The following is a 23,310-nucleotide window of genomic DNA, read 5'->3' on the forward strand; positions in this document are numbered from 1 at the left end:
GCAGCACAATTACACAACATGTTTTCAGGTTGAAATGGGTGGATTAAAACTTTTTGGGCATCAACAGATGAATTGAATATCAATTTTTGTTTTTTGTGTGCGTGTTAAAGCAAACATGACTCTGATGTTGGAGAAGAACAAACACATAATGAACCAGATTACCACCTTGTCCACCCTGATGGTCAACATCTCGTCCTGCATCAAATTTGATCGTTACCAAGGTTACCAGTCTGCCGAACAGCTTGACGCTGACGCTCAAGAGCTCGCCAAGGACCGCAATCTCTATGGAAGTGAGTCAAATGTTACATCAGTGTAAGCAGGAAGAAAAAAAAAGATCATTTATTCTGCTCTTCATATCTACTGGACAATGTTCAGAAAAATATATTCTGTACAGGTTATTGGTCGATGTAATCCTAAATGAGAACATTCTTACAAAGAAAGTACAATTTACAGACACTCGTGGTCCAGATATCACAGAGACAGACAGCGTGTGTGTCACCGACAGTGACACCGTTCTTTTTCCACAACAAAATGTAATATCAACAACGGCCAGAGATGGCGCTAAAAACAAAGATGAAGTCAATTAAAACACTGATCTATAACTTAATGGATAAACTAAATCCGTTTCAAAACATCATTATTTCGGGTGCGGCCCTGTACTAGTTGATCCGCGGACTGGTGGTTGGCGACTTCTGGGACGGATGAAGCAATAGTTCCAGTATAATACTTAAAACACTTTCTTTGTTTACACATGGGTTCATTAGACGATTGGGACATATTCCTCTCAGAAAATGTGCAAATATTTGTGTTTATATTTTTAAGATTTTGAAATGAGGTAAGATTATCTTTTTTTTGTCTTGAAGGTGTTATTTTCAAGCTCCCCAAAAAGGAGAATTCCTCTTCGCTGCCAACCAAAGTCAGCTACACCATCCGAATGCATCTGGACAACGTCATGCGGACAGACCGAGTCCGCGGCGCTTATTTCGTGAAGAACAGCCACATATCTGCTGGGAAAACCATGCGCTACAACCGGGCCTTTGTGTACCTGCAGGAAAACATTGATCGGGCAATCATTGAGATGCAAACGGGAAAAGCCACAGACACGGCTGTGCAAATCCAACCTTTCCCATATCCCTGCTTTCTTCGTGATAGGTGAGTTCATCTGCTATCACCTGCTACATTCACTTTACGCTATATAGACACAAGTCTGGAGTCTGAAGCTGAATTTTGATTGATAGTCCTTCAACGTGTCTATCTATCTATATATATATATATATATATATATATATATATATATATATATATATATATATATATATATATATATATATATATATATATATATATATATATACATATATATATATATATGGGTGGGTGGGTGGGTGGGTGTACATATATAAGTGTGCTCTGGTGTTAGTACAAATGTAAAAACTTAAAAAAAAAAGATGTACAGTGTCTCAAGGGTGAAGTCCGGGCATTGATGTGGAATAATGCAAACTCTCTCATTATTCATCCGCCACTCGGGACTGTCAGTAAGTAGTCAGTCACTGGCAAGTCTCACATGATAATTGGCTCTGAAAAGGGCGCATGAATATTCAGGATCGTGTGTATGCTTTCCCATGCAGACATGCACCACTCAGACCTTCCCCACTGCTAATGCCACCTCAAATGTAGAGTTTAACCAATCTGAGTGACAGAAGGTTGACGTTAACATTTTGCAAACACGCAACATTGTTTCGGGTAACTGAACATGGGCAATGCGTGCTGGCCCTGGCCCTCAAGGGATTTTTAAGACAATGCTGATAACTCATATCAGATGTACCATCAGGTCAGTGTATATGACAGCTTGCCTTCAAGCCTGACGATGAGTTGGGCTCATCCGCGCCATTGTGCTGATTTATTACTCAGGGTACAATACTTTATCAGGCAACATTATATTTGCCGGTATTTTTGGCACTATAAGGCGCAAGCAACTAAAGGCCTTCAATTTTCTCAAAAGCTGACATTGCGCCTTATACAGTGCATAAACTCCACTAAATTCTGATTGTTTTGTTGACATTCCCTTTAGCACAGCTCCATCTAGTGGATGGATAACGCAACCCGAGCCACTACTCTCGCTTCTATTCTGTGCGGCTTATAATGCGGCGCAGGAAAACAGTTTTAAAATAGACCATTCATTGAAAGTGCGCCTTATCATGCGAAAAATACGGTACGCTGTTAGAGAAAATAATGAAGAGTGATTTTGTCATTTCCGCCAAATAAAATTGTTGAATTTATTTTTGCAATCCTTTTGCAAAACAATAAAATTATTTAATTGATTTTTGCATTCATCAGGTATCTGGAGGCCATCACTTTAGTCTTTCCACTCATGCTGATGTTAGCCTGGGTTCTCTTTGTGGCCGACTTTGTCAAGAAATTGGTTCATGAGAGAGAATTGGGGCTGCATGAGGTAAGGATTCGGTTTTTCATTCCACATGTGTGTCCTTGAAAATTTGCAATGAAAGTCATTGTTCTTGCCTTTTTTATGTAATATACAGTATATGAAGATGATGGGGGTACACCCATTCAGCCACTTCTTTGCCTGGTTCTTGGAGTGTGCCGCTCACCTGATGGTGACCATCATCATGATCACGCTGATTCTCAAGCACGGCGGCATTCTGGCGCACAGCAACGCTTTCATCCTTTTCCTGTACTTCTGTGACTACGGCTTGACCATCCTGGCCTTCACCTACTTGATCAGCTCCTTCTTCGACAAGACCTACATTGCTGGTCTTAGCGGAAGCCTTCTTTATATTATCTGCTTCTTCCCATATATTGTGGTCTTGGCGGTGGAATCCAGCCTCAACCTTTTCCAGAAGAGTGCACTGGTGAGGGATTGAATTTTTCATCTCACTACTTTGACTTTGAGTTTGTTATGTTTGAATGTGTTATCTACCCAAAAGTTTCAGTCTGCTTTTTTCCTGTTCTGTTGTGTTATTACGTCATAATCCATGCATCAGGTCAGTACTTCTCAAATAGTGGGGGGTGCAGGGAAAAAGCTTTGTTTAAGTATAAGTGCAAGTGTATTTGCAACAAAATATGGATTGGCATCATGTTTTTTAAATTTCAGGCACTTTTATGCACATAGTTTTTTTTTCCGTTGTAGACTAAGCAGTAGTCTGTATAAACGCTGTAAAATAAAAGTAGTTAACAGATGACCCCTGGGAAAAGGCTTTGTCTTTTCCACGTCAAGAATAAATGAAACAAAATATGGATTAACATCATGTTTTTTAAATTTCGGGCAATGTGTATAAACACTGTAAAAGATAATGGAGTTAACAGTAGTTAAAACATTGATTTATACTGATTTTTTCTTAATGTTAAAAAGGATACAGTTTTGGATATAAGTATACAATTTTTAAAGATGGTAATCTTATTTATTGTCATGATGGCAAGCCTATATGGGGGGGGGGGTCTCTTCCCTAGCGGGGCTATGCAAAATATAATTGAGAAACACTGCATTTGACATATTTTACCTTAAACAAAATAACTTTCCAGACTTTCACTGTTAAGGCAGTTGACTAAAACAAACATTTAATTGATGTTTCTTGATTTGGTTGCAGTAATGCAAATTGTACAAAGAAATCTCATTTTCTCCACAGAGCTTATTTTCCCCGTGCTGTTTCAGTTATGCCAGCCAGTATATATCTCTCTACGAGACTCGAGGAGAGGGTATGGATTTTCCACCATCATCAGAAAATGATGTATTAGACATTGCAAACAAGGGAGTACATAAAAGTTGCGTTTGATGTTTTTTTTTTTTTTTTTTAGGAATTCAGTGGAGCAACTCATATTCTTCACCCGTAGCTGGAGACACAGCCTCTTTCGGTTGGCTGTGCTGGATGATGCTCTTCGACTCTCTCATCTATTTTACAGTTGGAGCGTACATCCGCATGGTCTTCCCTGGTAAATTCAATGCAGTTTGATGAATTTGCAAGTAATAATTCATCTCAAAACCATTCGGTTGATAATTGTCGGTCCGATGATTATCGTGCATCTCTACTCTCAAATGTTCTTCTAGATCAGGGGTTGGCAACCTGCGGCTCCGGAGCCGTAGGCGGCGCTTATGTTGCGGCTCTCCATGATTTGGGAAAAGAAATAACGCTTGGTTCAGATCGACTATGTGACGGCGTAATAAGACACGCATTTGAATTGCGGTCAATGACGTTTGTGGAATTGGGTGATAGGGCGACATCTTTAGGACGTGTTTGGTGCGGTGGGAAACCAAAAGTGCAGCGAGACAGTCGATTGGTTACCTCTTTCAGGAATGTAAAAAGAGGAAACGGAAGTATAACACGGCCTTCCAGATTAAAAGCACACATTTTCAGAGTAAGGTGTAAGGGAACATTAAAAACACAAATGTCAGCTTAATGCCACCACATGAGAGCAAAGATGGATTCAAACGTTGGGTAAGTCTGCTAGTTCTTTTCTTGGAACCAAGAAAGTAACAACCTTTGTTAACACAAACATCGCTAAGAGCTAAATGACGATGGGAGAACGTAAACAGGAAAAACTGCGTGGCCCTTCCAGATTTAATGCAGATATTTCAAAATAAGATAACACAGAAAATCAAACAATAGAAACTGGAGCGCTTGAAGAATTCTTAACACAGAATAAATCTCATCTTAATGACCCTGTTTATGAACACGCCCGTTGGTTCGGTCTGCTTGCTTCTTTTAATTGGGTCAGAATGGCTCTTTGAATGTTAAAGATACATCTCAAGTATGATGCATTTATTTTGACAACCAACCAAAGAATTTAATTATCACTCAGTATTATGTCTCATGAAAATCTGATGAAATACAGTGCTATTATATAATATTATATGATCATGACAAGTGTTTTATTTCTGGTGTTCAATCAGGCAAATATGGCATCCCGGCTCCGTGGTACTTCCCCTTTACAGCCTCCTTTTGGGCTGACCTATTCTGCTGTGTAAAGTCTCAGAAGGGGGGAAGAGGACGTCTGTTCATCAACACCATGAACATAAACGTACCCGTGTTCTCTCAAGACAAAGGGAAAGGTACAGGAAAAAAAGCAATTACGCTATAACAACCTACAAGGTAACACAGTATCACAGATTGCTTGTCCACTCCTTTTTTCTGGGTTTGTCTCTCCCTTTGTTGTCTTCTCGCATTTCTTTTCACGGACAACCATTTTTCCCCAGTATTGAAGCACCAAACTATATTTCTCTTAGTCACTCCATTTATGTCCTGTACAGTTTTTTGATTTACTGGTTGCGTTTGTCCATTCTCTCAGGCCAGAGCAAGCCTTTCTCTCAGACGGGCGAGGACTTCTCTCATCTCCCAGTCGGTGTTACCCTTCACGGTCTCACTAAGATCTACGGTGACCGGGTAGCCATTGATAACCTCAACGTTTCCTTCTACGAAGGCCACGTCACATCACTGCTCGGTCACAACGGCGCTGGCAAGACCACTACAATGTATGGCAATACCATATTTCCCCAACCAATACATATTGGCTATTGATTTACTGTACTACAGTACATGTATTCTTCATAAAAATGAAAGTTTTTTATATTTTGAAAATATTTTTTAATTATAGTTATATCTTTTTATAATACAGTACATTTATATTTCTAATATGATATCTATTGTTTAATTTTTTTTGTTATAATATTATCGTTTTTATAACACCCTTTTTGAAATTTTTTAAATGCTATATACTGTACTGTATGCTCCAATTTTGAAACAATTTATATGGGGACAAGAGAAACTCTTTTAATGTAATCAAGCGATTTTTTTGCCATTCATCAGATATGACTTTCCCTCAAATGTTTATTCATAATTTTCGACTGAAAAGTTTGACTGACTTTTTTTTTCCAGATTTTTTTTTTTTTAGCTTTCTCTATAGAAGAGCTCCATCTCGTGGATGCATAACGCAACCCCAGCCTCAACTGTAGTTTATATTCTATGTGTCTTATAATGCCCTATATATGAAAACGGTTTTAAAACAGGTCATTAATTGAGGGTACGCCTTATTATCCGGTGTGCCTTATAGTGCCTTATGGATTGAATCTCAATACTTTGAAGGTTGCACATGTAAGTACCAGTAATTAAAGCGGTGCTTGTATAACTCTCAGTTTCAGCCTAGATTAAAACTACCAGTGGCCATCTGCACTGTCCACTTAAAATATTTAATCAAGTATGTGATGGTCACATTCAATTTATAATGAATCATATATTTTGGACAATAAGGCATTTGGAGAATGAGGTGCGATCTCAATGAACAGGTCTATTTTTGGAAATTTACATATTTATAGTGCATCGGGGTGCTTCGGGGGTGTAAGGCACAACGGGTCATAAGACTCAACGGGGAGGGGTTATACTGTGCACTGGGTTATAAGGGCATTGGATCATGAGGCTCAATCTAAATGAATGGATTTATTTTCGGACGTTTCTAGATACTTTTATAGGGCACACTGGGTTGGTTATTAAGATGCACGAGGGATTTATACAGTACACATCAAGGCACATCATTGCACATTCAGGAAAACAACCAGTACAGCAAATAGCATAATTCCTCAAATATAAGACACACCTTTTCCCCTGAAAATGAAAGCCCAAATCGTGGGTGTGTCCTATAAATGGTAACTTTTTTTTTTTTTTGACACCATTTGAGGAAGATTGATCCGTCAGCCACATAAGCCAAGTTTTAACACACAGAAGTGCATTTTTATATCAGTCGTATTCTTACATTAATTACCATAATGGGTTACTGTTAGTAGCCAGTACCCATTGTAACCAACAGCAGCTCCTTTGCTAATATCGAATCATATGTAGACAGAAAGCACCATATTTTTCGACCATAAAATGAAACTAAATAGGAAATAACATGACGGCATTCATACATAATGCGCACCTGATTATCAGGCGCTATGACCATTGTGGAGAAAATTTAAGGGTTTTAAGTGTGCCTCATAGTCCGAAAAACATGCAGTAATATAATATTCTAAAAGTGACATTTTCTGTGTGGTTAGGTCTCTCCTTACAGGTCTTTTCCCTCCATCATCTGGGAGTATTGAAGTGTATGGCCAAGACATGCAAAAAAATTTGGATGACATCCGCAAAGATCTAGGCATATGCATGCAATATGACGTTCTCTTTGACCACATGACCACCAAGGAGCATCTCCTGCTCTATGGCCAGATAAAGGCACCGCACTGGTCCAAACAGGAATTGCACGAGCAGGTCCGAACGTAAGTATCTGCTCATCCAGCATTTAATGAATGCTTACAATTAATGTATATTGCTCTAATGGAGGGCGAGCTGGTCCCTAAAGATCATATCTTTATTTGTCCATGATGCAGTAATATAATCCAGTGCGTTTTCTACTCTTTAGTTTTCACCAGCCGTGGTGAAACAGTGGTCTTTGCTCAGTAGACAGGATCCCCCCCCCCCCTAATAAAAGTGAAATGTGGGAAGTTGTTACAGTGGCTGGAATTGAATACCAATGATAGGATGGAGAAAAAAAATTAAACATGGTTGTAGTCAAGCACATTTTATGACCACACTTAATTTATACGCATCTCTGGTGGTAAAGATAACGTAATTGTTCCACCTGTTACTCTTGAAATATGGTTTTCGATTTACCACCTGAAGAGTAGGGTGATATTACGAGGTACTTATAAGGCCATTAGGTGCGAGTAGAGAATACTAATGAGGGCTGAGTACTGTAAGGGCTTTGTTCTGTTCTTGTTGCTGTTTTTGCTCAATTTTTTTTGTTTTTAACTCGAGGCTAACAATGACTTATCTGTGTGATCATAAAGGCAAGAAACCCCCAAGGACCCCCCCCCCCATTATTGAAAAGCATATAAACATGTATGAGATGCAGGTTGTCTTCCACTGATTTTTCTTCCAGGATCCTGGAGGAGACAGACATGTACGCTCACAGACACAAGCGGGTGGCCGCGCTTTCAGGCGGCATGAAGCGCAAGTTGTCAATCTCCATCGCGTTCATCGGGGGCTCGCGCTTGGTGGTCCTCGATGAACCCACCACTGGCGTTGATCCCTGTTCCCGGCGCAGCATCTGGGATATCGTTATCCAAAATAAAAAGCGTGAGTCCTTTCTGTCTGTATATGTGCTATATATTGAAATTTCTAAAAAAAAAAAAAAAAACAGAAAGAAAGAAAGAGATACCTGTTTTTTTAAGACTGTATCTTATAATCCATGAGGTTTTCAGGTGGATGGATGGATGGATGGATGGATAGATGGATGGATGGATAGATAGATAGATAGATAGATAGATAGATAGATAGATAGATAGATAGATAGATAGATAGATAGATAGATAGATAGATAGATAGATAGATAGATAGATAGATAGATAGATAGATAGATAGATAGATAGATAGATAGATAGATAGATAGATAGATAGATAGATAGATAGATAGATAGATAGATAGATAGATAGATAGATAGATAGATAGATAGATAGATAGATAGATAGATAGATAGATAGATAGATAGATAGATAGATAGATAGATAGATAGATAGATAGATAGATAGATAGATAGATAGATAGATAGATAGATAGATAGATAGATAGATAGATAGATAGATAGATAGATAGATAGATAGATAGATAGATAGATAGATAGATAGATAGATAGATAGATAGATAGATAGATAGATAGATAGATAGATAGATAGATAGATAGATAGATAGATAGATAGATAGATAGATAGATAGATAGATAGATAGATAGATAGATAGATAGATAGATAGATAGATAGATAGATAGATAGATAGATAGATAGATAGATAGATAGATAGATAGATAGATAGATAGATAGATAGATAGATAGATAGATAGATAGATAGATAGATAGATAGATAGATAGATAGATAGATAGATAGATAGATAGATAGATAGATAGATAGATAGATAGATAGATAGGGTTTATGGGGGGCCGGGGTCCTTCGGCCTTGCCCCAAAACAGAGGGTGTGGCTCAAGTCTGGAAAAAGCTGGAGAATAAACAACTACTCAAGTGACTTTGAGTAATTCAGAAAGTAAATTCACTCTTTCCTAAAAGTTGTGGATAGTGGAAGTTGAAAATAACTGTGTGTTTTTTATTTTGCAAGAAAGAAGAGCAACTGAAATGTGTTTTTAGTAGTGTTTTTTTTTTTTATTGTAGAGTGAGAGTCAGCCAGGGTTACTGCTGAGCTGACCTATGCAGTCAAGTCGGCAGAGTGAGCGCTTGGCTCTAGGGTATATAGCTCCATGCATAGACAAATAAAGTTTGTGTGTGTGTGTGTTTTCTTCAGGGCACACTATCATTATGTCCACCCACCACCTGGATGAGGCTGAAATGCTGAGTGACCGCATTGCTTTCTTGGAGCGAGGAGGGTTAAAATGCTGTGGCTCCCCTTTCTATCTGAAAGACAAGCTGGGCCAGGGTTACAAACTCACTGTCACCAAAAAGGTCATTCTAGTTTTTTTAGTAATAATGTGGACATGGGAATAGGGCCTGGAAAAATATTAATAGAATTTTACCCAACGGCATCTTAATGTGCGGACTTAATGCTTCAAACATTTGACGTATGACATCGAATACCGTATTTTTACCATTCACTGACTGCATTCACATTCAAAAAGAAAATCTATGTATTACTGCGCAAAGGCTCGGAAACATTAATTCACTGCTCTTTGGCAATAAACACTCGAGCATTTAATAGCTCCGTTTTTAACGTAGCGAAGCGTTTGATAACCATTTTAACTTCAACAAACACACAAATTATTAATTTTTATCCTGCTCACGTTTTTATCAAAGACAAAAAAATTCTAACGTCTTTTCGTAATCCCAACAGGTGCAGGTTGTCGAGCCTGAGCACTTTGATGATGCTGACATGAAGGCCTTTATCCAAGCACATGTGCCTGAAGCACGGCTAAAAGAGGCCCATGGGAGTGACTTGATCTACTCCCTGCCCCCTTTTACTTCATCCACTGCCTCCTCGTACAGCTCTCTTCTGACGGCTCTGGATGCCAATCTTGATGACCTTCACCTGAGTGGTTACGGTATCTCTGATACCACCCTAGAAGAGGTACAGTAAGCTCACATGCATCTATAGCTCGAAGGACAGATATTCAGAGTATAAGTATTTCTCATGTGCATGTAGGCATGGGCCGATAACCCAATTGGCAATATATCGTGGTTTTAAAAGTCACGGTTACCGTATTTCTCTGAGTACAAGCCTAGTTTTTTTCCATCATTTTCAACCCCCATAATAGGGGAGTCGACTTTTACCCGCATAACTCAAAAGAGAAACGTTTTTCCACCTATCTGTGTTTGAATAACATTAAATTGAATGTGAAATAAGTAGTATCATGTCATTTAAAAGGCTTAAAATTATATATACCTCTAATTCCATATAGTATGCATCCGTTTTAGAGCGTTTGCGCAAAACATCGCAAAATGCACTTTCTTCAAGTGCTGCTGAATTTCCTCTCCGTTATCAACAACGTGGCTGTGTGGATCATTTTGGAGCAGACTTTGACGCATTATGAAAAGGAAAAGAAGGCTTGACTTGTCTCCTTCAGCCCTTAGACGTATGCTTGAACTAGCCATTATGGATGTGGGCAGTTGGGAGGGGGGGGACTGTGAAGGTAAGCTTCCACGCTCTGATCTCACAACAGTCATCACTTGGGCAAAGAACATCCCAAGTAAAATGATCAGCAAATCCTCTCCGAAGGCATCCATTTCAAACAAATTGCATTGGTCCGAAGATCACCACCCGAGGAATAGTAATGAGGATGTTTGAACAATTGGCGAGGGCATAGGAGAGAACGTCCGGAAGTTACATGGGAGGAGCTATTTGACATGTTGGATAGTCACAATGACTTTTAGGGCTTTTAGACAAATTAATCTTCAGCTGTGTCAAAAAAGTAAACCATTGAAACTTCAAACTTGTGAATTATTATTATTATTTTTTTTTTACAGTTTCAGCATTTGCGTGTACGTGCACGCACCTTGTGGTCTTATCTCATTCCCACCACCACCCTCCCATAGCCGCTACAGTGTGTTACACAATATACGATGACAAGCCTTTAAAAGTAGCTTAATTGCATCATTTTAATCACACACATCATGTGTTTTAATTGGACAGCCATGATCTATGTAACCTCAAAGAATAATTGCTTTTTTTGTGAAATTCACCCAAATTTAATTAAAAAAGAGGGGGTCGACTTTTAAGCGAGGTCGACCGGTGCTCGGAGAAATACGGTACATATTTATTTTCATTTAGCACGGTAAATGTTTGTTTTTGTAACATACCGTATTATACTGTGTATTTAAAAAAGTAGAAAGTTGATGTTTAGCAAAAAAGATTTTAAAATCATACATTTTAGAGCTGGAATTTTAAAACCGTGATAGTGGGATATTTTTGCTCACACTTAACATGCCATCAGAATTTGATATCGTCAGGCATATGCATGGTAGTCACCCATTTAATGGACACTGGTTGGTTAATGGGGTTTGAAGAGTGTTTTTTTTCCCTTCATGTTTTAGGTATTCCTCCAGTTAACCGAGGAAAACAAAGAAAATATGCACGAGGACAGACCCTTTTCTATCTCAGAGATGATTTCAGACGCTGCTTCCATTGAGAGTTTCCCTGATCCAAGTGACACGATCTCCAGTTCTGACAAAATTAGTAAGTTTATATTCTGGATTGATTTGTTTTGTATAGATCGCAGGTGTCAAAGTCCAGTCCTTAAGGGCTGGTATCCTGCATGTTTACTCAAATGCACCTGATTCAAATGACTAAAATCTTTTTCAGGCTTCTGCAGAGCTTGCTAATAAACTAATCATTTGAATCAGGCCTGTTGGGGGAGAATACTGGAACACATGCAGGATACCGGCCCTTGAGGACTGGAGTTCGAGACCTATGATCTAAAGTAATACAAGTTGAAGCAAAAGAGTCATTATAATACAGTTTAGCAATGATGTTCCAATTAATTTGCTCTTAATTTAAAAAGATAAATTGTACTCTCCCTGTCACGGCTTTGAAAAGCATTACGTTAGATTTGCTATCTGCAGGAACTTGTTATCATTGATCATACTCCATTGAAGTACCTTCAAGAAGAGTTTTAGAACTGTTAATCCAGTCAACAGAGAAGAGGCGATTCCGTGATTAATTTTCACTATGTCCGTTAGAATTGACAAGTTCCAGCCGAGCAGAAGGCATGGCCCTTGCCTGGCAGCAAATCAAAGCCATCCTGATCAAGAGGTTCCACCACAGCCGCAGAGACTACAAAGGCCTGATCTCCAAGATCCTACTTCCTGTTTTGTTTGTAACATTCGCCATGGGCCTGGGATCCATCAAGAATGATCTGTGGCATTATCCTGAGCTGGAGCTGAGCCCTGCACTCTACAACATCAAACCCAGTTACTCCTTTTTCAGGTCAGTCCTATGTATAGGTAGACCATCCAATTTTGCTCTTCTGTTGAGGTGATCATCAACTGGATTCATGAAGTTGATGTTGAAGCCTTTTGATAAGTCGTTTTTATTGATGAATTGAAGACAGGAGACAGAAAAATCATTCAAGTACATCCTGGGACAAGGCAATTTGGTTTTGATGAAATATTAATGAAGGTCTGATGCATATTGTTGCTTGGATTGGCCCAGCGTGTTCCCACATCACTTTTTGGGTCTCACAAAGTTGAGGTTCTTTGAAGGGCAGACATGCCCTTAGGGGAAATAACTACGGAGAATGCGATGTGTGTCGATGCAATGCACGATTAAAGTGAATAACATTAAAAGTGTCAGGGGAGATTGTCTTTGTCCTGAGAAGTGCCACTATTCGATCAAGGGTATCGCATGTGTACCCGAGAAAATGCTGAAGTGTTGTTCCATGTTCAAGTTCATCTGTGGATTTGTTATCCAGTACAAAAGTCGATGCACACGAATATTTGATTTTATTTGGCAATTTTTTTGAGTGAGACCAGATTTGTTGGGACTTTTTCAACCCCTTTTTTTAACCCATGTGCAATATTGTGCAGCCCTATATATGAAAACAGTTTTAAAATAGGCCATTCATAGAAGGTGTGGCTTATAATTCAGTGCATCTTATATTGCAGAAAATTTGGTATTTTGACCATATTTGGGTCACTTTCATTAGTACAAAAGTTGATGTACACTAATATTTGATTTTGTTAGGTACGTCTTTGAGTGATACCAGATTTGTTGGGATTTTTTAACCCTTTTCAACCCTTGTACAGCATTGTGCAGCCATATATTTGAAAACAGTTTTTAAAATAGGCCGTTCATTGAAGGTGAGCATCATAATCTGGTGCGCCTAATAGTGCAGAAAATATGGCATTTTGACAATTTTTGGTCATTTTCTTCAACATCATTCTCACAGTATTTTACCCAATTAATGGCACTCGCGCAGTGTGATGTGCCATGTTGAACTTTGACATGTCACCATCTGGGTGAAATTTCTGCTCCTTAGTGTCTTCTTTCAACGCTTTCCCTTTGATGTGAATAATACAACAAAAAAATCTTTTCAATTAAGATCTTTTCCATGATTTGTGTTGTGCGTTTATTTTCACAGTAACCGGTATGGAAAATCCAGCGAGATGGTTGACATGATGATGTCATTCCCTGGAATGGATAACAGCTGCCTTAACCAGTCAAGCAACCCGTATGTAAAGACAACACACAAGCATCCATGTTTAGCAGTTTTTCCTGTTTCATCTCATTCCCATTCTTCCCATGCGTCTACTTTACCTGGTTTCATTTTACTAGTCTGCCTCATTCCAAATTTTTCAGTCTCCTTCGTTGTTCTTGTTTTTCATGTTACTTGGCTCTCTGCGCATGTGAGTGAAAGCCTACAGCGGCCTTGCAGCTCAATAGCATAATTTGTATTCCATAAACACCTTCCATTTATTGCAGAGATTTTCCCCTTACTGTCAGTGAAGCACTGTTGAGACTCATGAAGTACACCTCGGAGCAATTTTAAAGCTCCCTGGCCCCCCAGAAGAAGTGTAAAAATCCAACAGCGCAATAGAGATGGAATGTTTTGCCTGCTAATGACAAGAGAGAGTATGCTGCAGACCGTTGCAAATGGAGCATTCTACATCCATTCTTGTCCTTTTTATGCACAGAAACAAATCTGACAGTGTTTCATAACATAAGACATATATTGGCGGCACTGGACAGAACCCTTGGGATTTCTAAAGCCCTATATTGAATCACCAAAGAGAGAGACATTTTCATCACTTTAGATTTGTCAATTGCTTGTCAGATACAAAAAAAAAAAAAAAAAAGTACACCCCCAACCAGTGTTTTTTATACATTGCGTTATTGTGGCAGATTAAATGATGGACATGCAACAACAGTCATTCATTTTCTTTCACAGATGCAGTTGTAACCATTTACCTTGTGCTCTATGTGAAACGAGTCCCTCGTGCTGTCTGCAACCTTTAGTTTCGACCATGAGGATAAATTATTCAGATTTCTGTCGTTGATTGCAGAACATTTACAAAATAACGTTAAAGGGCCTATAACATAATATTCAAATACTTCCCAAAGTCTAATATGTACATGTAAATGACATTTGGCAAATTGGTGATTTAATTTCTTTTTATATCTAAGTTTTATGGTATCAATTCTCCTAACCAGGAAGTAAAACACCTGGTTTGCAGAGACCGCGCCTCTTACCGTGTGGCTGCCTTGCCAACTTTCATGATGTCGCCCGATGCTGGTGGGCCACGCAACATGCATCCATCCATCCTCACAAGGCACAGGGTCAAAGACAGGCTTTTTACTGACATTAAAATGCAAAAAGGCATCAATACAGTACTCTCACTAACACGTTTACCTCCTATTAAATCAGTCCCCATGGGAACCCAATATTCACAACAATTGTTCCACCTGTGGGTGAATTATTTACTACTGACGTTGGTGGTCCGGCTGTGTGCTCCCAAACACACATTTTGGCCAACTTAGCATTTTCTTCAGCATTTACGACTATTAGCTGTGGCTGCAGTCGAAGCTGGGTGCTTTGCATTTATGTGATAGGCCAAACTCAAACTGCATCTTCTTCTCAAGCCTTACAAGCTTTGTTAAAAAAATAGTTGTTGAAAAATGTCCTGCAGCTGCATTGCTGTACACGTGCTTTACTCTCAACTTTTTCTCCTTCTTTTTGGCTGTGCAGGTTTTTAGCATCGACTCCATCCTTTCAACTAGCAAAGTTACATTGTGACTCGCAACGGCACTCCCGTCGAATTACTGAGCCCCCATTCCACTCAGTGAATGTGTTTTGTTTTTTTCCCCCTTTCTTTCAAGGATTTGCACAAGCCAAACTAACAGCTGGCATTCCGGTGGGAATAGCTCCAAATCAATTAGTAACTGCAAATGTACCATTCAGGAACAGGTGAGCGACAACGAGATTGTAGCTAGGAGTGAGAACATGTCATACCTTTGCGTTTCCCATGCCGACCTTTCCATACACCGGGCTATGTTTTTATTTTGGTTTATTTTTCAGACTTGTGCCGGGGAAAGATTCCAGCCAGCCAGTCGGCAGATCCCATCTTCGCAGATCGTTTACAACCTAAGCGAAATCAATGTTGAGAATTACCTGTTGACTACTGCTAATGACTTTATCAGGAACAGGTAAATGGCTCATCAAATGAAGCAGTCAGACAATATTTATTCATTCCAATTATAAATATTTTTCCACCTAAACATTTTTTTAAATCGCAGGTACGGTGGGTTTGAATTTGGAATGCCGTTCCCGCAGGACCTGCAAATAGATCTAAAAGCCAGGTCTGATAACGCCACCTTATCTAAGGTATCATTATCTCTTCTGCTAGAAATTTAATAAATTGTAATCATTTCGTTGCAAAGGAAAACATGACATGAAGATGACCTCGCTCAACTGTGTGTGTATCTATCTGCGTGTAGGTTTGGTTCAACCCTGAGGGCTACCACACAATGCCAGCATATTTAAACAGCCTCAACAATGTCATCCTACGCTCCAAACTTCCAGCAGATAAGGATCCAAAGAAATATGGTACTATATACAGTATGATGTCAAATAGTAGTGAAGTACTTAATATCACAGGCAATTACAGGCTGTACCTGTAGTATTCAGTTTGCATAGCATTAACTCTTTTTTTTTTTTTTTTTTAATGACTGTATTTTCTGCACTTTAAGGTGCACCTAACAGTCTTAAAATTTGTCAAAAACTCAATCGCCAAATTCTTCCATTTTTACCTCCACATTGCAGTTCCAAATGTATTTTTACAAGAAATATCGATTCTGTGGCTTCTATTCTATGCGCCTTATAATCCGGTGCAATTTATAGAGCAAAAAATACTAATACTGTGATATTGCATCATTTTTCTGTCACAAATGACATTTTAATAACATTATGCAGTGACTGTATGCAAACGTTGGTGGTGCACAACACAGAAACTGTAAAATCCACGGGGATTATGATCTTTTAGCTTTGCACATATAAGTTCTTAGCCTTATGTAATGGACTTCCCACTCGAGGTCAGAACCTGCCCACGGATGTGTCATCATACTTCTGTTCACCTAAAATACTGCAAGTGAGAACCTCGCCAATCCATTTAGCAGAGGCTGTATGGTTACTCAAGTGTTTATGGGCAATTTGTGTCAAGGAGATGGATCTTTTGGTTTTTCCACATTCTGTATGGGCATTCATCACATGCTTTCCCAGATCACCACATTTTTCTGTACACAGATGATAAAAAAGCTTTGTTAATTGCGTTAAAACATTCTGATCAATGGGCTTCTTATTGTTATTAATATTTTGTCCCTTTTCTTGCATCTTTTTATTTCAGCCATTTCAGTGTACAGTCATCCCTACTTTGGGCGGACAGATGAAGACGACTCAATGTAATTAATGCCTTTCTGTATTATTATTATTATTATTATTTTTGCTGAAATAACCCAGTGAATGCACTCATAAAAAGGTCCTAAAGGTGGAGATTGTAAAAAACAAATTCTTAATGAATTTCCTTCCTATATATATATATATATATATATATATATATATATATATATATATATATATATATATATATATATATATATATATATATATATATATATATATATATATATATATATATATATATATATATATATATATATATATATATATATATATATATATAATAAATAAATAAATGATATAGCAAGTTGATGAAATTACCATTATGGCAGTATTTTTGTATCCAAGGAGAGATTTTTGCGAGAGCTAGTCTGACAGACTATTGCAAGTGAACATTTACTCCCCCTTCCATGTCCATATTGATGTATTGATTTGGCCTCTGCCATTTTAAGGAAACAGTCGGCTTATTACGGTAACATATCTTGATTCTCACAGTGTGGCAGCCCATGGGATACATTGCCAAGCTTGAACTAGAGCTTGGCCATGCTGATAATGTGCATGATTAGCTGCTGCTGGCTATGCAAAGTAATTGGAGCTTCTTTAAAGCTCCCACCACATGTTCCTTTTTTTTTTTTTTTTTAACACCTCCTCCTTCCCACTTGGTCACTCAGCCAGCTTCAGCTCTATCCTCTTTGAGCTGTGGGCAGCTGATTAGCGTGGTTATTCTGGCTTGGCCATCTTAGTGAGGTTGATCTTTGTCTTATGTTTTGATGTGTTAAAAAAAATGCAATTTTTGGCTGAAAAGTGGATAAATCAACTTATTCAATTAACGAATTGCTCTAGTTTTTGCATTAGATGTGAAAAGTGGATAAATCAGCTAATTCAATTAAGTGTCACTGTGTCTTATACATGGTAACAAAGAAAATACCAGAATTTTGACCCCAAAATTAAGGATGCATCTTATACACGGGTGCGTCTTATATTTGAGGATTTATGATAATTGCTTAGGTCATACTCACAAATGTCCTTCAGCTTGAATGGATAAAAATTCCCACTGACATTGGAAAATCTTGTAGAAAATCTTTCCACAATTGTGCAGGGTGCTCAAAGTTGTTTTTCATATACAGTACGGCATAATACGTAGACTGTTGCTTATACAATCATGCCAAAATGAAAAGCAAACGTGAGCAGCAGCAAGGCACAATCTAGTGTTCATTATTAGATGTCAACAAACTTGGCCCGGCGATTCATAAAAATGCTGCCGTTTCATTGTTTCTGTGAGACCACTTCCGAATAATCCAATTTCATCTTCACAGCACTCTGGGAATGCTCCAGATCCTTGTGGCCATGTGTGTGCTCACGGGCTATTCCATCACCACAGCCAGCTTCTCCCTCTACGTGGTCAGAGAGCATCACAGCGGCTCCAAGAGGCTGCAGCACATCGCAGGCATCAGCGAGCCCTTCTACTGGGCCATTAACTTCCTTTATGACATGGTAACACCTAATTGACCAGTCTATAAATCACAAAAATACCACCTCATCCATATAATAACCGATAACATCAAATAATTTGTCAGCGGTAGTTTATGACCTGGATTTTTTTTTCCAACAGACCATCTATCTGGTTCCTGTCATTTTGACCATCGGTGTGGTTGCGGCCTTCCAGGTTCCGGCATTCACGGACCAACAAAATTTAGCTGCCGTTTCACTACTACTGGTGCTCTTTGGGTGAGGCGTGACTCTTCTTCAGTGTGTATGTGTGTGTGTGCGCACGTGTGTGTGTGGTGTGTATTTGTATATATTGTGTATATATGTGTGTATATATTAATATATACAATGATCGTCGCTACTTTGCGCCTCCCCTATCCCCAGTGCATCATGTATTTTTTTTTCATTTAAAAAAAAAAAAAAAATCTGTATTGCAGAGAGACATGTTATGAAGGTTTGCTGTATGCCAGACAGACGAGTTAACTTTAAATGCACTTGCCACGGACACTATTCGGATGTGGAACTACTGCAGTACACATATTTACTTACATTATTAAACTTAATTATTAAACCTTATACAGTACAGTAACTGTACTTTTATCCCTTCCCATCCCTTTGGAGAGGGACCACCGAGAGCTGCGTTATATTAGCGCCGCCCGGCAGTGAAATTAGATGTGACGCTTCTAGCTGACCAAACATGATAACAATCAGAGTTTACGCATGAAATTCTGATTTATTAAAAAAGAAATCTATGTAAGAGATTTGCAATGCTCCGGTGAAGCGCTGCTCTTCCCTGCTCTTCCCTCCCGTCCATCTAACAGCGTTTGTATGTTTCATGAGGGAGACGGCACCAGACCATCGACCAATGAGGGCAGGAGTAGAACTCCGGGGCGTATATACATATACATATATGTATATGCTGACTGACAAGAGTAGCTTATTGGGCTGTGATTTGTTAGTATGAGATGTGCTTCAAATAAAATTTGTTTATGCATCAAAAATGAAGACAAGGAAACCTTCAGTCATTTAGTTTGTGTCTGTGTGTGCGTATGTTTATATATATATATATATATATATATATATATATATATATATATATATATATATATATATATATATATATATATATATGTATATATATATATATATATATATATATATATATATATATATATATATATATATATATATATATATATATATATATATATATAAACATGTCCCAATGTCTTCATTTTTGATGCATAAACAAATTAATTTGAAGCACATCTCATACTAACAAATCACAGCCCAATAAGCTACTCTTGTCAGTCAGCTAAGAAAAAAAAAGTATAATATCCTTTTCAGTACAAAAAAGGACATGCATTAGAACGAAGTGTGAGTAGTAACTGCGAGTTTAAGCAAGCCCATCCTCTCCAAAGACCAAGATTTGAAAACTGTGATAGGACAGCAACATTGAGGATGAAGGTCAACTTCTATCCGCTTTGGTTGTAAACACATTTTCACGCCAATAATTGGTTCACTCTGTTGCATCCAAATCTAAAGTCACATCTGTCCTTGGCGATATTTACATCATTTTAATACTACTATTTACTGTTCACCATCCTGTGTTTTTGCTCCGCTGCCAATGGGCCCTAGATCTTCGGAGGCCGAGTCAGCACTGTGCAACTCATTTATCAGACAGATGTCTCCCTCCCAAGCAATGAATAATCACATTCCTCCATCTGGCAGCCAGCACCCACCTGGTCTGCTTTGCAGCCGTCATGCTGCTGTTCTCCGCGATTCTTTGGCACCCGTCCTGTGTCTAGCAAGCACCTTTTTTTTTTTCGGGCTTGCTTCCCAGTTGCGACGTCTCTGTTGAGCTCTATTTGTTTTCCTGTGCTACTTTCGTTCTTTTCATCTATTTTCCTTCTCCTCGCCTCTCTCTGGCTCTCTTTGTGGTGTTTTGACCCAATCAAATAAACAAGTAGATTATGTGAGAGGGAAGAGCGGGGCAGAAAAAGGAAGCGGTTTGGAGGACTAAAGAAAGAAGTAATCCGTCCTGCGCTTTTTTTATGACTTAGCGTTTACCCTCCTCGATTCATGAATTCCCCCCACCTTGTCAGTATTTTTAGTTGAGGTGTGTTTGTCAGGCTAATTTGATTTTTTTTTTCCTGAAAAGAAGCATCATTTAATCATTGTGCAGTACCGCATTTTCCACACTATATAATATGCATCCAAAGGCCTTCAATTTTCTCAAAAGTTGAAAGTGCGCTTTATAATTTGATACAAATTATACAGTACAGTGCATACACCGCGAGTTTTGATTTTTGGGGAATGAGAAAATCAAATAATTAAATTCCTAAGTTTGATCAAATTTTTATTCATTTCAATTAATTAAACCTTAATTTTAAGTTTTTTTGTTACAATTTGATCAAAGAAAGTAAGTTCAATATTTAATTATTTTAATAATTATTTAATTATTTTCTTTTAAACTGTTGATGGGTCTTTCCATTGATCTAAACAGTCTTTTAATGTGATGGAGAGGTATTTTTGTTCTCATTCTTCAGATAGTACTTCACACAAATGGTACTTTTTCTTAATTTCTGACAGTCTACTAATAAAGCTTTGAACGTTGACACGTGGTCACCATCTGGGTAAAATTTCAGCTCCGTAGTGTTTTCTTTCAATGATTCCCCTTTAATGTGAAATGCCTTTGGCACAAGGGCTAAATTGCACTTTTAATTTGCACTAAGTTGCGTTTTCACTGTCAACACCACAGGTTTGCCACCTTCCCGTGGATGTACCTTCTGTCAGGTGTCTTCAAGGATGCAGAGACAGCCTTCATCATATATGTGTGCATTAACCTTTTCATCAGCATCAATACCATCATGTCCACCTCCATCGTTTACTTTCTGGCTCAAAGCACAACAAACCATCCAGAGGTCTGCGTCCTTTGTGGAATTAATATCCGTATTGCTGTGAAGATGCCATCAAGTGAATTCTCTACTGCAATTTCTTATATGGCCACTTCTGTCCTAATGACCTCGTTGTCCCTTCCAGAAAGAGGGCATCGAGAATATCTTTCAAATACTGAGCAACGCCTTCCTCATCTTCCCTCAATTCAACTTCGGAAATGGACTGATGAAGCTGGCCAGGATGAACGTCGACGTCCAGCTCCTTAGTGGCTATGGCGTCGATGCCTACATAAACCCGTTCTCCATTGATGGCCTTGGCTGGATGTTCATCTCCTCCATCATCCAAGGCGTGGTCTTCTTTGCGCTACGCCTCTTATATAACACCTTCCTCGTGCGCAGTATCAGGTGAGAGATACAGGAAATATGCTCTTCAAGTTGTTTTTGTAAATATTTGACTTGAAAAAAATTTCTGGTTTTTAACAAGGAACAAGCATCTGCTCAGCTCTTGTACTTCTTGTGTTATTTGAGTGGGTGATATTTCTGTTTAAAGTATTATTTCGTGAAAAATAACTATATCTGCAGTGCATGTTAAACTGGGGAAAAATAAGAATCTAATTGTCTGAATCGAAGTTTTTCTGCTTCACAGTGGTTTCTTCTGAATGTTTTCCCTTGCAGAAACTTGATTTGGGGCAGGAAAAAGGTGTCCGAGCTGGTTGAAGATGAGGACGAGGATGTTGTCACTGAGCGCTTGCGCGTGTCCAGTGGAGCAGCAGGTTCGGACATCCTCCAAGTCAACCAGCTCTCCAAAATGTACCAGCATCTCCATAAGAATGTCTATGCAGTCAAGAGGCTGTCGGTGGGAATTCCTGCAGGAGAGGTAATCCTGCATAAAAGAGGTCATACCCTGAGGTTCACTTTTTTATCCAGAATCTACTTCATTTCTATGTGGAGAATATCATTATTCCCCAAATATAAGACAGGCCAAGAGTATGGGTGTGGCCTATAAACGGTAACTGAAAATTTTTATTTTATTTATTTATTCATTTATTTTTATTCAACAACATTAGAGGACTATTGACCTGTCAGCCACATAAGCTGAGTTTTGACGCATAGACGAACATTTTTCATCAGCTGTATTCATACTAACATTGACTACCGTAACAGGACCAGCTCGAGGGCGATTGTCACTTGGCTGTTAGCAGCCAGTGCCTGTTGCAGCGAACAGCCTCTCATGTTAACAGAGGTTGTTATGGCATTATTTTGAATGGGAGAAGCAAGCAAACTGAACCAATGTGTGACTCCATCCTTGTTCACACACAGGAATATTACTAAAAACGTCATGTAAAAGTAATGATGTCTCCAGCTGATTCAAATAAGAGTGCACCGGTTAGAGAACACGAAAAGACATTCCATTTGACTCTTTTATTAACTGTGGTCTTTTGGCATATACTCACAATCATAAACTTGGTGAAACACGAATAGTGAAACATGGGTATTTATGGCAAAAAGAACTTGAGCTGCCTTTAAGAAGAAAAGGAAAAACAACTGCTTTGAGTGCATTCATGGTTACACGGGCGAGGTATTGACTGACCGCTCACCATTTGGGACATCTGAAATACACTGAAATTAACGCGCAACAAATATATAATTTATAGATATGAGCACAAGAAATATGAAGAATTTACAAAGATGAGATTGATTCTGTTTTGCTATAGTTTTTACATTGTCCCCAAACTGTTGGTGCGTCCTATACACGTTAACTTAGAAAATACCAGAATTTGACCCTAAAATTAACAGTGCGTCCTATGCACGGGTGCATCCTTTTTTTGGGGGGATTATGGTAATTGGAAATAAAAACAGGGACTCAATATTGACAACATTCACCATTGACCATCTAACCCTTAAGAGAGGTCCACAATCCAATGACTTCACGGATAACTGAATTATCACAAATTTCCAAGCCTTGCTAAGTATTATAGGATACACTCATAACG

The 23,310-nt window shown here is 38.5% G+C and overlaps 1 protein-coding gene across 1 annotated transcript in view; it reads left to right on the forward strand.

Moving 5' to 3' along the window:
• The window catches only part of abca12 (ATP binding cassette subfamily A member 12), a 63,525-nt gene that overhangs the window by 31,895 nt on the left and 8,320 nt on the right, over window positions 1-23,310 (forward strand). Inside the window, exons 39-63 of the mRNA XM_088416148.1 lie at window positions 111-290; window positions 864-1,152; window positions 2,338-2,452; window positions 2,541-2,870; window positions 3,645-3,714; window positions 3,814-3,948; window positions 4,907-5,065; window positions 5,302-5,485; window positions 7,043-7,261; window positions 7,924-8,120; window positions 9,335-9,492; window positions 9,878-10,111; window positions 11,575-11,716; window positions 12,220-12,466; window positions 13,620-13,709; window positions 15,356-15,443; window positions 15,555-15,682; window positions 15,773-15,860; window positions 15,974-16,082; window positions 16,879-16,933; window positions 18,248-18,425; window positions 18,544-18,659; window positions 21,181-21,343; window positions 21,462-21,721; window positions 21,992-22,193. Coding sequence (XP_088272274.1) covers window positions 111-290; window positions 864-1,152; window positions 2,338-2,452; window positions 2,541-2,870; window positions 3,645-3,714; window positions 3,814-3,948; window positions 4,907-5,065; window positions 5,302-5,485; window positions 7,043-7,261; window positions 7,924-8,120; window positions 9,335-9,492; window positions 9,878-10,111; window positions 11,575-11,716; window positions 12,220-12,466; window positions 13,620-13,709; window positions 15,356-15,443; window positions 15,555-15,682; window positions 15,773-15,860; window positions 15,974-16,082; window positions 16,879-16,933; window positions 18,248-18,425; window positions 18,544-18,659; window positions 21,181-21,343; window positions 21,462-21,721; window positions 21,992-22,193 — 4,136 coding nt within the window. The remainder of the gene's footprint in view (window positions 1-110; window positions 291-863; window positions 1,153-2,337; window positions 2,453-2,540; window positions 2,871-3,644; window positions 3,715-3,813; window positions 3,949-4,906; window positions 5,066-5,301; window positions 5,486-7,042; window positions 7,262-7,923; window positions 8,121-9,334; window positions 9,493-9,877; window positions 10,112-11,574; window positions 11,717-12,219; window positions 12,467-13,619; window positions 13,710-15,355; window positions 15,444-15,554; window positions 15,683-15,772; window positions 15,861-15,973; window positions 16,083-16,878; window positions 16,934-18,247; window positions 18,426-18,543; window positions 18,660-21,180; window positions 21,344-21,461; window positions 21,722-21,991; window positions 22,194-23,310) is intronic.

This window comes from Hippichthys cyanospilos, chromosome 5 (genome assembly GCF_059441005.1).
Source record: "Hippichthys cyanospilos isolate Australia breed blue-spotted pipefish chromosome 5, RoL_Hcya_1.0, whole genome shotgun sequence".
In the NCBI taxonomy this organism is placed as follows: domain Eukaryota; kingdom Metazoa; phylum Chordata; class Actinopteri; order Syngnathiformes; family Syngnathidae; genus Hippichthys; species Hippichthys cyanospilos.